Raw genomic sequence first — 18204 nt, forward strand, 5'->3', positions numbered from 1 at the left:
TGTAGTTAATATAAAAGGTACTAAACAACAAACCCTATTTTTTCCAGCCCCTCACTTTCACGGTTTCACCTCACTAATAGAAAATAGAATGCTCAAGATGGTTGCCGACAGGTTGAATCTCTCAAGGTTAGTCTTCATTCTTTTTATACTTCAATTATTTTATGTTTTAAACCTCATTAATTAATTGATAACATTATTTCATATGCTTGCTTTTCCTTATCCTTTTTTTTTTTTTGTTTATGGTCTAGGTTGTTGTTTTGGTAGTGGTGGAGAACCAAGCTATAAGAAATCCTTGAATCACGTCAAAGTGTTTTTGTCAATGTAAAATGACGTCCTCAAATTAGTTACTTCTCTCATCGATCAAAATAAATACCAATATTTTATTATATACTCATTTGTTTTTAAATGCAGAGTTGACACTACGTTACAAATTACCATTTCCTTAGGTTTGCTTCCTTCAGCTTGTTATATTTCCTTTACTAGATGGATAACATATTGGATTGTGATTCTGAGGTAGAATCTCCAGTTGAACCTTCAGCTGTTGTAGAGTTAGTCGGTTCTCAGCCCCCTACTAGTTCAGTTACTTCAGTATCCATTGGTCAAAAACGCCCAAGATCTTCTGTTTGGAGCCATTTTATTGTTAAGGCTGATAAGAATGACGATGGTAGTGAAGTAAAAAAACCTGATGGGTCTGTTAAATATAGTGTTGTTTGTAGAATTTGTGAAACTCCTCTTTCTACTGGGGGTAGGGGAGGGACTAGTCACCTTCATAGGCATGCATAATCTTGTGTTACTAGAACTTCAACTAAGAAGGGTCAAACAATAATTGGTAGAACTAAGAATGGTGTGGTTTATTCCTTTAAGTTTAATCAGATAATTGCCCGTCGAGAAACTGTTAGGTACTTTGTCGTTAAGGAATTACCATTTGTGAAAGTTGAGAAACCAACCTTTCATAGATGGATTAAGATGGCATTTGGTCCATAGTTTAAATCTCCTTGTCGTTCAACAATGAGAAGTGATGTGATGTTGAGTTTTCAAGAAGAACGGTCTACTTTGAACAATATCTTGAGAAGTGTTCCTGGTAAAGTTTGTTTAACTTCAGATTTGTAGACATCAAATCAAAAGCTAGGATATATGTGTATAACTGCCCACTTTATAACTAAAGACTTGAAACTTCATAAACGGGTCCTTAGTTTCCCCGTGCTTCCTGCACCTCACACTGGAAGAGCGATTAGTGATGCAATGTATGCCAACTTGTTGAGTTGGGAGATATGTGATAGGATAGGAACTATAACCTCGGATAATGAGTCTAACAATGATAGTGTTGTGTCTTAGTTGAAAGATAAATTTTTGGTGATGCTACATTAAGTAGAGAGCTATGTCATCTTTGTTGTACAACACATGTCATGAATCTGATAGTAAAAACAGGATTAAAGCATGTTGAGGTGTCCCTTAATAACATTAGAGAGAGTGTGAAACATCTTAAGTTTTCTCAAGGTAAACTAGAAAAGTTTTTTGAGAGCTGTAAATCTTTGAACTCGAAGACAAAAAGATTGCCCGTTGACATTCTGACTTGGTGGAATTCCACCTTTATAATGTTGAGAGATGCAATACCGTACCAAAAAGTTATTGATCTCTTCTTTTATGGTGAGAAGTATGCAAATACTCCTACTCTTGCCGATTGGAAAAATGTTGTTGCTATTAGAGATCTTTTCAAGGTTTACCAAGATGCAACTAAGTTGTTTTCAGGGAGTCGGTATGTTACATCTAGTGCCTTTTGTTATCAGTTGAGCAAAATCTTGTTGGTCTTGAAAAAATGTGATAGTGGACCTGCTTTCAAACCTATGTATACTAGCATGCGAAAAAAAATATGATAGATATTGGAAAGATGTTCCTTTGGTTCTTGGGTTGGCTTCATGCATGGATCCCCGATACAAGTTTACGATTCTTGAGTTGTGTGTGGACCTGAATTATGAATATGAGCCTCAAGTTGTACCAAACTCAAAACTTACATTTAATCAGTTGAAAATGAAGACTTATAAAACGAAATTGGTTGAGCTCTTTGAAGAATATAAAAGAAAATGGGTAATACTGAATTTGGTTTGAATCAACCCGGTACCTAATTCTAGTGATGATGATGACATTGTATTTGACTTGTTGTTACAACGGAGAGCATCTTCTAGTAATACTAACAAGTATGATTTGCAACATTATTTGGAGCAGCCAGCCATTAAAGTCGACAAAGAGCCACCATTTAACGTTTTGGATTGGTGGAAAACTCAAGAAGGTACTTATCCAATTCTATCGGCAATGGCTCGAGATTTACTAACTTCACCTGTTTCTACGGTTCCATCGGAATCAGCTTTTAGCGCAAGTGCAAAGGTGGTCAGCAAGTACCGCAACTCTTTGTTGTCGGAGACTGTTGAGACTTTGATGTGCTTGAAGGATTGGTTTCAAGTTGAAGAAGGGCTCCAAGATCATGGTGTGAAAGTGATGGAAGAGTTGATGCAGGATCTCAAATTGTAACTCGATGTCTATTTTGGACAAGGGGATAAAATTTTGGTTGCATTTTGTGTTCCATTATCAAACAAGTATTAAGTACATGCTTCATTTTTCTAATTCATACTTGTACGTAATTTTGGATAAATTTTTCGGTGGGGAGATGAATAGTATGACTAGTGACTAGGCCATTTATTGGAAGGGTACGGTTAGTTTTTTCAATATCCTTTTTATAACAATTATTATTCTTTAAGTATTACTATGTCTTACAAAGTTTAATTTTATGTTTGCTGATTGTGATGGTGTAGGTATCACATTGCATATTCAGGTTATATATTTTTGTAGTGCTATGGTGGGTCGGTGTTACCTTTCAAGAATAGTTGATAGTGTACAGGTGATTTCCATGTTATGTTGCCTAGTTATGTACTTATGTAGCTTAATTTCCTTGTCCTGATACTTGAGATTGCCTTCAGATTTTTTTGACTTGCAATGTAAATTTTGCATATTTGGTAGTGATACAATTGGCTTATGCCATCTGAGTTGGCTACTCAAATCAGTGTATTTTACACACAAGATTCTTTGAGTGCATTATATGGCTTTTGACTTAATTTGGCGGATCAATCAGCTTTTCAGTCTACAAGCTTGTTTGACCATATATTAGTTTTCTTCTTACGCAGTTTGGTGTCGTGCATTGATCACTATGGAACTGTTTTTCAATATGTCATGTGCTGCAGTTATCTTTCATTTCCAGTAGCACTGGTCACTTGAAGAACACTGAACTCTAAAAGGTATTGTCAAGTTCTGTTTTGATAAGTTTGTTACATTTGCGCCTTAAATTGATCGCATGAGATATATATTGAGATTGTAATCTAAAGGAGTTAGGTGGGTGATTTTGTAGACATATATTTGACATGCCTGTAGAAACTAGAAACCGATCAATTAATAGTCACAAGTTCATGGCACGTGCTCCGCACGATTTGTGATTAAAGCTATTTTCCTGTTTTGTATAAGGTAGTAACTATTAAGTACTGACCAACGCATTAATACACTTAAATCCCAAATTTTGGCTTCAGTTTACTTGTCAGTCCAATAATATTAAAGCAACGCCAACGATTACAAATTATAGGCGTTCATGCACAAAATTGTTAAATTGTTTATAATATTAATAAGTCAAACACTATTAATAAGTCGTACTGTAGTGAGAATTGGCTATTTCAAAATGGATTAAAGAATTGTTAAATTGTTTACACTATTATGAGCATATACTCATGTTCATGAATCCTATAGGTTTTGTGTTCAAAACTTCAAATTATACCAAAAGCAAGAAAATTCCAAAGAAAAAACCACTGGAAAAATTTAGACCTAGTTATGGATAGTAAAAAAAAAAAAATACATATCACCATATAAATCAATGAATAATGTTTGTGATAACGGATAACCTAGTATTGAGTATTAATTAACTCTTTAGCTTGTAAAGAAAAACCTAATAGATGAATCACATACCGAAGTAAACTGTTTCTTATTAAATAAATGGAGTTGTAGGGTGACAACTATCTACTTCTCAAGCTTTTCTTTAACCATTGGTAAATCACAAATGTTCTCTGAAATGGTTGTAAGAAACACGCCTCCCTACATGCAATTCATTTCTTACATTAAAAATTGCACCCAATTTGAAGTTTGTGACCATAGATTATCATTGAGAGAGGATGATTTCAAAAGTTAAGAGGCAAAAAAATATTATGTCATTCTGCCATAAATCTATTTTTTCAAAAAGTCGTATTCACACAATTGAGAAATGACTTTCAAGTACATCCATCATAAAGCACTTCCGCAAGAATCATAAGCAGAGTCTAATGTTTTAGTCTCTGGGGTTGAACTCTCATATCATCATATTGTTACTCACAATAGTACCATTTTGTTATTCCAACTCATATTGCACCCATAATAGTCTGAACTCTGAAATCAAGTGAGACCTGAAAACCATCAATTAAAAAGGAAAGAAGCATCGAGGCATCTGCCTAAGCATTTGCTCAGTGTCACTTTCACCCAGAAAAATATAATACAGCTAGTAGTCGCACAAATTTCAATGGAGTGTGGTGTATACTTGTATAGAAAATGACCTCTGAATTTGGACTTTTGGACTTGCATCCTCTGCAATCATTGGAAGTGCAAAACGGCATCGCCAATCCATTCAATATTTACTTGAATTTCTTGTCTTATTGATACCACCCTACAATGTCCGACATTCAAAAAATATAAAAGAGATTTCAGAAATATTTTAAGTACATAATTTAGCTTCAAAGCTAATTAGAAAAAATCGTCAATGAGAAGAAAGTCTCGATGAGACTAATTTTGGGGGAGTAAATATGGAAGATGGTGATAAATACGTTAAGTGCATCCTAAATTTGTTGATCAACTTATTACTTGAAAAGGGTCATGACATGTAGAAGGTAATGAAGGATGTATATGACATCACACCTAATAAGAAACTCTGTATAAGCAGCACTTACCTTGTCCCTTTATCAAGCAGGATACCCATGTAAGTTTTAGAAGACAACATGCATCCCAAGAAGATCTTTGTTCAATTGTACCACCAAAGCTTCCATAGAAATCGCTGGACACCTTAACGAACTCCTCACTATAATAGCTTACATAAAGTGAACTCACATTCTTCTTGGCAAGCATATCCTATGGGAAACCAATCAACTACAGCCCACATTCTAGGTCCAAGTTTGTATATCTCCTTGTAAAATGTTTCTGCACGGCGAAAGAGAAGTTTTTAAATTTTCAGACGGTATACTCAAACGGCCTAGCAAAATGAAAAGGATGTTAAGGTTGGTGCAAATTCAATTGGCTATGTAAGGCAAACAAAATATCAGCATTCTTTCTTATTTAGCGGCAGTCTCAAATACAACAGTGGGAGTTTTACAGAATTCATTCTTAATTAGTAAACCCTCCAAGTTTAGTGCAGTCTACTTGAAGAAAATGCAATGAACTCACATCCAGTCTAATATCAAATAATAATAACACTTGAGAATGAGTTTCGACAAACCTATTAGTCTAGTCATAACTAAGAACCAAGACCTTAAGATTTGTTTTTAAGAAGAAAGGCAGCCATAGTTCAATCGCTTACAATCTGACTATTGAGTTTATCTTATATCTCAACTCTATAGGAAACTAAAGCTAAAACTAAATAAAGGTGTCTGGTATTAAATATGGATAAAGAGAAGCTATGATGGAAAAAATACATCGTTGATAGAATGAAGTTTTGTAGAGAGCTAAAGCAACTCGGCTACCATAAAAATCCAGGAAAAAAATTATAGCACTACCAAGAACGCAATGTACCTCTTATTCATGATGACAATCTCTCGTAAGTTCACTCCAATTCTTTTAGTAATATTGCCAATTCTCTTCAACATACAAATTACATCTGTCGTTGGAGTTTGAAAATTTGTGATAAATTAAATCAATCCATAACTGACAAAATTATTAGAGAGGTGTTCGGAGTATTAATAACTTAAATTACCTGTAAGGTGAGTTTTGCTCCTAACTTTAGTTGGAATGGTGTCAAACTCGAAGAAGTTGAATTTGTGTCTTGGGATGTCAAGCCCGTCTTCATCGGTTTTCTTGATCACAGTTTCCGGTGTAAGATAAATCTTGTAATCACGCTGCAGAGGCCGATATTCTGTTGCTAATGACACGTCAAACCTCTCCATGGTGCAAATATTTCCTTCCTTCAAAATGTTGTTATTCAATACACTTCTGAATTCTAAAAAATATTTATCTAGTAAAACTCCATATGGACATGAGTACCCTATCCGTGATGAAGATTTCGACGAATATATTAGCTGCTCGTAACAGGAAAAAATAAAGTAGTCATGCAATACAAACTTAAAAATACCAATAAGTATGAAGCCTGAATAGTGCTTAGCTTGAAATCCCAGAGCAGAAATTACATACCAGGAGCTATTTTCTATCTTTAAAATTAGTGGAGTCCCACAATCTTGTAATGCCTCCCCTTACTTTCCATCGGTCCGTTCCGTAGGCTATCAAGGAAAACTTGGATAGGAAACAAAAAATTATCACAATGCACCTATATGGCCAACATTTATTGGAGTGAGAAAAGAAGCAGTGCAAATGAGGAAAAGAAAAAGAATCGGAAGCTAGCGCAGTAAAAATTATTGGGTGCTTCTTTATAGTGATTATTCCTAACCTACATAAGAAATTTCAAGCATGATCCAGAGTGATACATTTAGTTTATCCATTTAAATGAGAAAAGCGTAAGTCAGTTCATGATAAATTGTAAGTCTAGTAACACATCTATACAATAGACTTCGAATATCAATAGTTCAAAACCCTCTAAGTTTATGGAGTTTGCTAACACAACAAAACTATCAAATCATAGAGCAATTAAAACTTTGTATTCAGTTATCGTGAACTCAGACAAATGAGCAATTAAAAATTTGAATTCAGACAAATGCTCATAGAACTTTGTACACTGTATACGGAAAGTTTGCTTACTAATTTAAAATTGTAGCAAGCGATTACAGACAACTTACTAATGAAAGAGTTCGTTAAAGTAAATTCACAGTTTCATCAAAGGTTACAAATTACAGTGGATAGTAACCAAAACCGAAATTAGGCACTGAAGATTGCTTACCGATAACTAACTTTGCCATTTATCTCCAAAGCTTTGTCGTTTCCAAGAATTGAAATCTCCATTGTCAATCTATCTGATCATTGTAAATCCCATTGAGAGAAACAATTTATTGCCGTGAATAGGAAAATAAAAAATCACAATTATGAATAACTACTATCTTCAATACTTTATACCTTCACCATATGTTCCACTAGATCAGCTAAAACCAAACAAAATTGCGAGAGATATCCACAATCAAAAAATATAAATGCTAAAGGTACCCATATTATTCCAATTTGCAGCTGAGATTGTTGTTTGATAAAATAAAATAAATTCAATGTAGATAAGCAACTATATTAAAAGTAAAAGAAATACCTTGGCTTTGCGAAGGTTTTACTGAATTGTATGTCAATGGCGAGAGCGTAATAGTACCCATTGAAAGATGGAGAAGTGGAGTTTTGTGCGAGAAGGAGCAATAAAGTTTCGAAGAAGGTGGAGTGCTTGAAACGTACAAAAGAAAACCCTGATGAAGCAAACAAAAGTTTTAACAACAGGAAGCTGAAGAGGCATGATCAACCGAAAAAAATAACCCAGCCAATGATGTTAAGAAAAACGAAATTAACCATAGCTTAATCTCAAGAGACATCCTACTGGGGAATATTCATTTATAGACATCAGCAAAAGTGGGACGTTAATATCAATTTCAAGGGGTTTTCCACAATGGTTAGTCGGTAGATAGTAAAAAAATAAACAATAGGTTCAAATAAGAAGAAGATTGATTGGCGTTAATTTGGGGACCCAATTTCATAGAGTGCTGAAAAGCACTTTGGGTCTTTGAAAAATATATCATTCCAATTGACAAACAGCTCAGGGAGAGAAAGAGAAGGTATATTCTTATTAGTGGGATCTTTTAAAAGAGGGTGAATGTCAAACTAAGCATGAGGGTTAAAATAGAGATAATAACATGAATAACAAAAAAAAAAGTAAACTAACAAATGCAACAAATCAATTAAACTGAGACTGTAGGCATGACAGGGCACAATATAAAAAGCAGTTACCTACAATGACTTCAACTATTCAACCCCACGGACATCGAAATAGAACTGAAATTCAAAGAGAAAATAACACAAAGGACATGCTAACAAATCCATAGCAATTGTTAGCAGTTTAAATTAGGATAGGAAAACTTTATGAAGTGCATTTGGATTCAGCTAACTATTTATAAGGCTACACTAACAAATAAATATTTCGCAAGTTTATAAGAAGTTGGGTTGCGAGTTTTATTTTGTGACAAAACATCATAACTAAACTTTATCAAAGCTGCTTCAAAATGCCATACATCAAACACGATTTTAAGCATACTTTGAAGTAACTAAACTTTATCCAAAAATTTAACTTATCAAAAAAAAAAAAAACTAAACTTTATCAAAGTTGTTTAAAAACGCTTATAGACCATACACGATTATTAGCATCAAAGTAACCAAGTCTAAAAGTTGTCAGGAGGAACTAACACAAACAAAGGAACAAACCAAGACAGGGGAATATGAGTGCAACTGTGAGGGTGTTATAATTAGAACACACAGCGCCTCTGCTAAGCATTAAGAATCATGCTAGCCAGGTCTTATTTCATAGAACCTAAATCATTAGAATGTCTATAAGAGACATTGAAATAATTTATCAAAAAAGAATTTCAATATAATATGGGAATATTGATACCATATATACATTGAGCATTTAAAAAATTGGCCGTCTTTCGGTTTTGGTTTATCGATGTGGTAAGAAGAAAAACCAAGTTAGAACGAATTTTTTGGTGGAACAAAAGAATAATCAACAACAACTAATTTAACAGTAACAACAATAGTAAAAAGAAGAAAATAACCAATCTTGTTACCTGTAGCTGTCGGTAATTGATTTTTGCTTATCTGGATTGAGTTGTTTGGAGCTGTTGAGCAGACAACAATAGCTAACTACGAATGATTATTTTCCATATGGAATTTCGGTTTTGGTTTTTTGATCAGGAGAGGAGTGGATGTTTGTTGATCAGTTTTTGCTGGTGGTTTCTCTGTAGAGCGTTGGTTCATGGGTATTTGGTTTTTGGTTGAGAAGATTTGTGATTTGTCGATTTTTTGGTTAAGTTGGCGAGGTCGGCTCGGCGTTGAGCAGCGTGTAGAAAGGAGGTGTTGCAGTGGGATTGGAGAAAAAGCCCGGACGGACGCCGGATAGGCTTACGAGGCTAAAAAGGACAGATGGTGAATCGGGTTTGGATAAAAGCGCGGTGCACGGCTAGCTCGCCCACGCCTCTATGTGATGGCGGCTCAAGCTACATCGGCTAACTCGGTACGCTCTATTAAAGGTGTTTAGATAAAGCTATTTGGCATTCGCTACACAAATATTGTCATTTCACGTATATCTAGATCTTATTATGTTGTAAATTACATGTATGTTTTGGGTTTGTATTAAAAATCATACATAAAAAAGCGAACTACATAACTATATGTGCATTCTATTAAATTTCTTAAAATCTTTGTATTGTTGGGCCCTCTTGTAGAATGTGCATGTGATGATTGCTGTGATTTGAGGCCAAAGGAGATAACGGTAGTCAAGTTCACAATACTTCAGAAGATAATGGAGAGTAGTCTTCAGAAGATAAAGTTAGTGCCCCAAATTTTTGAAGTTGTATATTGCTAATATATCTGACGTAGTGCTGATAATTTTTCATTGACAGATGAAATTAAATTGTTAAACAAGTTTTTGATAACAGTGGTTATGTTACCATGCTTAATAATTAAAAAGGGTCATCTTTCCAAAACCATATAAATCATTTTTGTTCCTTTCTTCCCTCGTTGTTGAAACTTGAAACAATAGCAACGAACAACGCTTCAAGATCTCTCTCTCTCTCTCTCTTCAAATCGTCTATCAGTCTATGCATGTCGCTTTGTTTGTTGAATCCTCGTTTTCTAATTTGGTAGCAACAGAGATATATACTAGAGGAGTGAGGAGAACGAGAGATATATAGAGGAGTTGAGACTTGATAGAAGAGAGTTTTGGCAGAGAGAAAAGTGGACTGACAGACATATATAAACCAACTAAACGTCATTTTTCGAAAGTTTGCTCCTCCACTTAACTAGAATAAGCTATGATGCATTGGGGGAGCGGAGGGTTTGAAGAGAGAGAGAGAGATAGTTGGGTTTGGTTGAGGAGGGTTATGGGCCAAAAGAGAGTCGAGAGAGGGAGCTTTTGCGTGAATGAGAGACTAGTGCAGAAGAGTCCATAAAGTTGTTAAGAAGATGAGAAGAGATAATGAGGACAGACATAAACCTACTAAATAAAATTTTGGGCCATGATGAGTTGAAGGGATCATCGTATTTCTAATCCACGCGTGGTATATATTTTTTCGAGCGTTTATTTCCAATTATTTTGTTTGAACTTTGTAATTACGATGATATCGTATTCGAAACCTAAAACTTGATATTGGCTTGTAATCAATTTATGTGTTGTCGGTCACTATATAGTTCCAGGCATAGTACAAAATATCGCGATATTTTGCGATATTTCGCGATATCTATCGAGATTTTGAAAAAAGATATGATAATATCCAGGATATGTAAATGATATATTCAAATGACTCAAGTGTAAATATCAACGATATATCCTACAAAATCGTGATATATTCACGATATGCCGATATTTTACACATATATCGAAATTTACATATTTTTTATTCTAACAAAATTGACAATTACTCTTCAATTTCTCTTCTTCCTCACCATTTTACACTTCAAAAACTCAAAGACCTCAAGACATACTCATTTAGCTATCTTCCACTAGACTCATAGAGTCCAAATTTCGTCATCTTTTACTAATCTTATTGATCTAAGAAGGAGAAACAAGTTAGAGTTTGTGATTGGTTGAATTAAGAAGAGAAGAGAGTTGAAGTTTTTGTTAAGTTAAATAAAGAGAAGATTTAAGGCCTCTTGATGAAAAGATAATGTATAATTGAACCCCATATTCTCTTTCTACATTTTTTCTTTTTTCTTTTATTATTATTTTTTGAATAAAGTGAAAAGTTTATTTTTTTCTTATTTTTTGGATCTGATCTAAAACTCCAAAGTTTTGATAGACTTGAATTAATTCAATTCTATTTTATTTCGAAAATCCGGATCAATCAATTGATAGATACTAAATATTCAAAAACTTTATATTATTTTTTATAGAAAAACTAATTAACAATCACATTAATAATTTCCTATCCTTATTTTTAATCTTTTTGTGTTTGAATCACTTTCTTACAAAGTTACAATGGAACATTTTGATTCCAAATACATCCGGAACTAAGAATCTTTGGATTCAATTGTGTTGTTTATTTTTCCCCTTTACATGTCGATATTTTGATGTATTATCGTCGATATTTTATATTATGCCGTGATATATCATCGATTTTTACAAAATTATTTATGTAAGATATCAACACTGGGAGCGATATATCGATGATATATATCGTCATTTCTTGGTTCGATATTTACCCATATCGTGATACTTTGTTCTATGGTTCCAGGAATTCAAGTTATCATATTACTGTCGAGTTGTGGTCCAGACTCGCACCCCTCGGTTATTGTTTTTCTTTGCTTATTCCAGACAAAGTTTTTCTTTAGATTTTTATGAATTTCTTTTGTAAATTAACAAACACACCCTAAGTCTTTCTTTTTTGCTTTTTAACGTGTTTTGACTGTTTTATGTCATATCGTACAGTTCGTACTTTAACTTGCATTTATTTCTCATTTTTTTTTATGTACTTGACGTGTTCTTGACTTCTTGCACATCATACATGGTCCATGAAATTCTTTAGTTAGAAGTCATAACTGATGAGTTGAAGGGATCATCTACAAATATATGTTGCTGGAGGGATCATGTCACGTTTTTGTAAGCTGTGGTTTAGAGCATTCTCAAAACAGTATATTTCCTGATTTCATTGTCTCAAAAGTTGTTCTTGATTTTGTATCTGAAAATTAATTCCAGTTTTTTTTCGCTTGCACATTATACATATAGATGATGAAGGGCGTTACAATTGAGTCTGTCGGATCTAGCGCAGGAATCGGGTCAGGTAGACCCAAATCTGACCCGACTCGATTATCAAATACATTGGGTTCGGGTGCATTTTCATATCCGTTTATTTATTCGGTTCGGGTATGCCGGGTTCAGTTCGGATATAATTTTTGGGTTATTTTTTGAATTTTTAGTATTATCCGATCGGGCCGGTCGGGCTCGGATATTAAATTTCGGTTTTATTCGGGTTCGGATTCGGATATAGCCATATCCATATCCGATCCGAATCCGACCCAATCCCTACCCTAGTGGGATCATCCAATCGGTGCTGCCTAAGGGTCATCTTACGTCTTTAAATATCTCACTTGAAAAGCTCATGTTTTTTTTCTAGGGTCTTTTTGTAGTATGTCACACTATATTAGTGCGCTTTTGAGTTTAGTCACACGAAGTTCAAAAATTTGATTTTAGTCACACTCCGTTAACAAGTCTATCTCAAACCGTTAGTCAATGTATTTGATTAGGTTTGACCGTACGTTGATATATATATATATATATATATATTTTTATTTATTTATTTATTTATTTTATAAATGAACCAATCCATCATAAGAAATTAAAAAAAAATTCTATGTATTTGGTTCATTTCTAAAAAAATTTAAATTTAAAAAAAAATTAATTTCTACAATATAATATATATATATCATATATATTATTTATATTTTTTAGAAATGAACTAAATACGGTCATTTCTAAAAAAATTAAAATATATATGTGTGTGTATATATATATATCGGTCAACATACGGTCAAGCATAGTCAAATACGTTGACTAACAGTTTGAGACAGACTTGTTAATGGAGTGTGACTAAAATCAAAATTTTGAACTTCGTGTGACTAAACTCAAAATCGCACTAATATAGTGTGACTTACTACAAAAAAACCCTTTTTTCAAAGAAATAAACTCTTCACCCGATATTTTTAATTTTATTTATGGAAAGTTTTATTTTTATTTTTATTTGTCTGTTTTTCTCATTTCGAGTGTGTTTTTCTTCACAACCTACATAGACGATGAAATTATCTTCTAGTCTAAGGGATCATTTGTAATTGTGCTGCCTGAGGGATCGTGTTACTTTTATGTAGATTGTAAGTATAACCAAATTGAGACAAGTATGTTTTAGAAAGGTTACCTTTTCTAAATTATCAATAGATATTTGAATGCATGCAATAGAGATTTTAACACTCCACAAATTATCAATAGACATCATACATGCAATAGAGATCATCTCTACAAATTATCAAGACATTTGATTATGTCTAACTTTGTCAAAATATGTGTTTATTTAAGTTCAATATTTATCTAACTGTCCACAATTTTAACACTCTTAGGGGTTGTTTGTTTTTTTTAATTAATTTAAACTTAAGTTTTAAATTCAAAACTTGTTTTTTTTTTTAGTTTAAGGTACTTACTTTTTATTGAGCATTAAATACCAAAATTTCTTGGATGTCAAGATAAATTAAACAAAAAGTATTTTGCCCTTTCTTAAGAACCCAATCTCAAGAACCCATCTACTTTCCTACCTTCACTTTTATGGCTTCAAAATAAGTTCTTCAAAATTTGATGTTCCTCGATTTTTCATTTTTGAATGAATGATATCCATTTTGTTAAAAATAAAATTACATATATAAAGCTTAAATTTAATCATTTATTTTTTCGATAATCCATCTCTTCTCCTCAAATATAATAAAATTTAGATTTTCGAATGAAATTAACAAAACAAACATGTTTTTAGAACCAAAGAATCAGCATTTACATTCAGAGGATGAGCCATTCAAGCATTCGCATTGAAACAAACGACCCCTTAGTTTAATTTACAAATTCACTTTTAGGTTTTGGATGTCAAGATAAATTAAACGATATTCTTGAATAGTTGATCCTCAAACTAAAAGCTTCAAAGTGAACATAACTTTAGATTTTCGAAATTTGGTACTTCGGGTTGATTATAATTTATTATTTATGAAGAGAAATTCATGTTATTCTGAGTAAATCCAAGTGAGAGTTATTAGGAATTGAAATTGTAGCGATAAGGAAAAGAGACAGTTCGCAGAACTCCATCTTTGAATGGCCCGTGGAAGTGTAGAACACGACACCATTGCTTAGAAAGAAAGTTCAATATTAGGTTAATTACTTGGTGTTTTCTTCTTAGGTGTTGCGATTGTCAAATGTTCTAACCAAGATTATATAATGGAGAAAATTGTGATTGAGGAGAGAATGAAGATGTGGGTTAAACACTTAAACTGTGATTGATGAGGAATGAGAGTTGCAATTTGGGGGTTCAGAGAAATGGGTTTGATATTCGATGGGGAGAGAGAAAAAGAGATAAAAGTCTCATTAATTAATTGCTTTTGCTTTAAATTTGAAACTGGTGGAGATGGTTTCCAGATAAAGATAAGGGCAGTTGTTGTTCGTCAAATGCCTAGGGGGTAAGGGCTACAGTTCATAATTGCTGAAATTTAATGTTTGTAATGAATGCCCAAGGGGCCAGGGCAGCAGGGCTGAATGGTTGATAGAAGTCGGACTCAATAAAATATGCAGAAGAGCAGGCGAGTTAAAAGATTCTGTAATGGGTACAAAGGGTTAGATGAGTAAATGAGAAAAGGATCTATCCAAAAAACAAAAAGTAGATGCGAAAAGCATGGCAACTCCTCTTTAATATCATCTCCTGATGCTTTCTTGATAAATGCGTGTGCCTAGTAATCTCTTCGGAGTTCGAGTACGTTATAATCTCACCGGCTCACCCTAGGCGTACAAAAAACAGTATGAATTATAACCGTCTTAAAAAAAATAGAGCCTGCAGGACTGCAAGTAATGAATCAGAAGGTCCGTCGTCTACCGTTGCTAGCTATATACTCATGCCACCTCTAGGCTCTAGCTGTCTCTTCATTTTCCATTCCCCCCCCATCCTATAATTCAACTTCCTTTTTTCAGATTCCTCGTCATATTTTGATTTTATTATTTTATCTTTGTTTAATTGCAGAAGTGACTAGTACTAATTGGGAAGACATAAACATGACTGAGCAAGAAGAAGATCTCATTGTTCGTATGCATAGACTAGTTGGTGATTGGTAAGAATTGATGTAGACTGAAAGATATGTGGTTCACTATAAGTTAATGTGGTATCAAGATCCGGTGACCGGGTATATGTACTGGCTTTGTTAGGACTATTGAGTTGCATGACACAGTTGCATCACTAGCGCCATGAGTACTTTCATTCACCATGCATATAGAGACACACCCTTGATTATTATATCTTTCATGCTTCTATGTATATCTTCACTAGCCTAAACTTGATAGAGATAAAGAGAATAGGTTTCATGTGTGCGCCCATTTTTGGCAGCTTTCTGTTCATTCATGTAGACCACATTTTAATTAAGAATGGTATCAGGTATTCAGGTGTATAACTATAGATTGATCGAGAATGGCATAGTGCTACTCTCTCTCTCTATGCACGTCGACCTTTTCTCTCCTCTTGGTGTTTGTCATAATAGATGATATAATCCGTTTGTATTTTCAGGTGGGCTATGATTGCAGGCCGGATACCAGATCGGACGCCCAACGAAATAGAGAGGTTCTGGATAATGAGAGTTAACAATTATTGTCTAAGAGAAGGAACGGCGCGGCCTGAAACTTAAAGCGTTCTCGCTAGGGTATCGTCAGATGAAGACAAATAAATTCCTTGTATTTATTCTTTCTTTGTTACATCTCTCTCTGTCTCAAATTATATGTCCAAGTTTTAGTTAAGTAATTAGCTAGAGTACACTGCTCTTGCGCGCGTCTAATGATGTTTGGCTCCCCATTTATTGGAATGAATAATAGCACATGTGAATTGCGAGTTTAGGCACTGGACGTCTTTGATTCTTGGTAGGCAACTGACAACCATGCATGCAAAGGCACTAGCTATACTGTAGAAACTTTTCAACAAAATAACATGAAGACTGCTACTCTGCTCGGCAGTCACAGTTTTTAAATTTGGTGCTGAGCCACACAGGATATATATGTCATGACTTAAGCTTCTCCCATAACCCTGGCGGTCAATTTAATTAGCGCAGGATTGTAGAAGGGAATTAAGGATTAAAGAACCAATTCATTTTGGTGCATGTGTGACTGTGTCCAAAGCCTGCACTTACATTTGCATGATCAATTTATGAAAGCGTGTGAAGTGGCGATTTAGTTGGGGGTGGCACCAGTGGCGGAGCCAAGAATTTGTTCCAGGGTGAGCTGCCCGGTGCGTGACTACGTACAAGCTAGTTTTCTACGCAACTAAAATATTGTGTCTGCAGTGTTTATAATTTTTGTCTCAGTCACGTGATGTGCACGAGACTCGAGATTCACATGCAACGACTCCTCCAATATGTGCACGAGACATACGAGTGCCCATCACACTCGCAAACAACTCCAAACACTCGTTATATCAGAAGACTCACATACTCAGCAGCTCAGTAACTCGTCACTGGACCCCATCTCGTGACATCATCACCTTCTACTGTCATCATTACCAATTTTATCCTTAAATCCCTTTTTCTGTCGTAATAAATGCACCATTACAGCCATCCACCATCATTACGGAAAACACCATACACTCCTATGCCAATTCAGATAGACCTAAACACCTACAACTGCTATCCGCGTGCATGCCTCTCACAAACACATGTCACCCATCTTGACCGCACATCTGTACTCATTAGTATATGTGTCGCATTCGATGTACACTCTCGATGACTATAAAAGCCATCCTCTAAGAGCTACGTGTGACTTAATTCCAGTCTCACTTATACAATGCTAGATACATAGCTAGGCATCTTCTTACTCATGAATAACAACCATTAATACCAAACAAAACTATCCCCTTCTCATTATCCTAACTTAAGAGCTAAGAATTAAGTCTTAATCTTTGATATAAATTTAGATATTTACTTGTCTCATTATCTTATGTTCTAAGACTCATTATTTGGAAAAAAAAAAGTTTATAGGATTAAAAAAAATTAAATATATACTTAAAGATTTTGCAATTATTTTTTACATAGTTAAACATTATCAAATTATTTGAAATTTTATAGAGATAATCGTCATGGTTAGTTGAATACATCCACAAAAAACTAGGTCATAATTCACGTTGTAGGTGAAGTTGTGGGGCATGATATAAACTTTGATATAAAAAGTATGGTAAACGGAATTTGTATATATACCTTTCTTTGGAAGTTAAATTTCTAGAGGATACACCTTTCTTTGGATGTTACATTTCTAGAGGAATTTGTATATATACAATCTCACTGCAACTTTTACAAAGTTCAAAGCCAACAATGCCCAGGAGGCTGAATTCATTGCAGCAGAACTAGCATGCAAACTGCTGCATCATCTCTCTCCACAAGCTGCAAGATTTATAGAAGACAACAAAGTAGTGATGAAAACTATTTCCCAGGATAGAGAAGCTACATACTGGAACTGTATGCCAATTGTTATGGACATTAGAAATTTTGTTAACTCTCTGCATATTCCTCTTATCTGTAATTGGATTAGTAGAACTTTGAATGGGGAGGTTCATATCATAGCACAATGGGCTATGAAATTTTCAGGTGTAGAGCCTCCACCAAATTTTCTAAACTGTAATATTTTATATTTTGAAGCTTAATATATAAGATGGTCGGGTTATCGAAAAAAAGAAGAAGATGATACACCTTTCTTTGGAAGTAATCCCTTTACAAAGACCGCTTGTATCGGCTTTTTCTTTACCTGTGAAGGACAACTATGTCCCCGTTCGGCCTTTACCTGTGTATGATAATGACTCTCATCCATTTGAGAAGCAACAACAGGTTTACCCTCAGGCTCCACCACCGCCACTTATGTATGACTCCTCTGATCCGGGTTATATCTTACTTTGCGTACTTCTGATATTGTTGTTCAGCCAACTTCTACTTATGAATCACCTATTGCATCACTGGTACTGTAACACCCCAAATTTTATGAAA

At 34.3% G+C, this 18204-nt stretch overlaps 2 protein-coding genes across 15 annotated transcripts; one reads left to right on the forward strand and one right to left on the reverse strand.

Moving 5' to 3' along the window:
* LOC147513758 (MYB-like transcription factor ETC3) lies at nt 1-16079 on the forward strand. 5 transcript variants are annotated; one of them, XR_015215616.1, is made up of 7 exons: nt 1-126; nt 249-2702; nt 2808-2893; nt 3177-3287; nt 9687-9789; nt 15216-15303; nt 15753-15802. XR_015215616.1 is itself a non-coding variant. In XM_086597007.1 (3 exons), the coding sequence occupies exons 1-3, from the start codon at nt 14998-15000 to the stop codon at nt 15868-15870; spliced, it is 267 nt and encodes an 88-aa protein (XP_086453133.1). In that variant the 5' UTR covers nt 14692-14997; the 3' UTR covers nt 15871-16079. The 5 variants fall into 5 exon arrangements, 1 of the variants encoding a protein (XP_086453133.1); XR_015215617.1 differs by lacking the exons at nt 15216-15303; nt 15753-15802 and having other exon boundaries at nt 2224-2702; nt 9687-10002; XR_015215618.1 differs by lacking the exons at nt 249-2702; nt 15216-15303; nt 15753-15802 and having other exon boundaries at nt 9687-10002.
* On the reverse strand, nt 4210-9477 carry LOC147513759 (uncharacterized). 10 transcript variants are annotated; one of them, XM_086597006.1, is made up of 9 exons: nt 9030-9475; nt 7514-7661; nt 7160-7232; nt 6460-6592; nt 6026-6233; nt 5845-5929; nt 5010-5256; nt 4620-4729; nt 4210-4472 (listed from the first exon to the last, which is right to left on the reverse strand). In XM_086597006.1, the coding sequence occupies exons 5-7, from the start codon at nt 6213-6215 to the stop codon at nt 5220-5222; spliced, it is 312 nt and encodes a 103-aa protein (XP_086453132.1). In that variant the 5' UTR covers nt 6216-6233; nt 6460-6592; nt 7160-7232; nt 7514-7661; nt 9030-9475; the 3' UTR covers nt 4210-4472; nt 4620-4729; nt 5010-5219. The 10 variants fall into 10 exon arrangements, with proteins under 10 accessions (XP_086453132.1, XP_086453125.1, XP_086453122.1 ...); XM_086597004.1 differs by adding an exon at nt 6313-6347 and having other exon boundaries at nt 4469-4729; nt 9030-9477; XM_086596999.1 differs by having other exon boundaries at nt 4210-4455; nt 6026-6592; nt 9030-9465.
* Nucleotides 16080-18204: the final 2125 nt, after the last annotated feature.

Source organism: Coptis chinensis, chromosome 3, assembly GCF_015680905.1.
Source record: "Coptis chinensis isolate HL-2020 chromosome 3, ASM1568090v1, whole genome shotgun sequence".
Lineage (NCBI taxonomy): Eukaryota > Viridiplantae > Streptophyta > Magnoliopsida > Ranunculales > Ranunculaceae > Coptis > Coptis chinensis.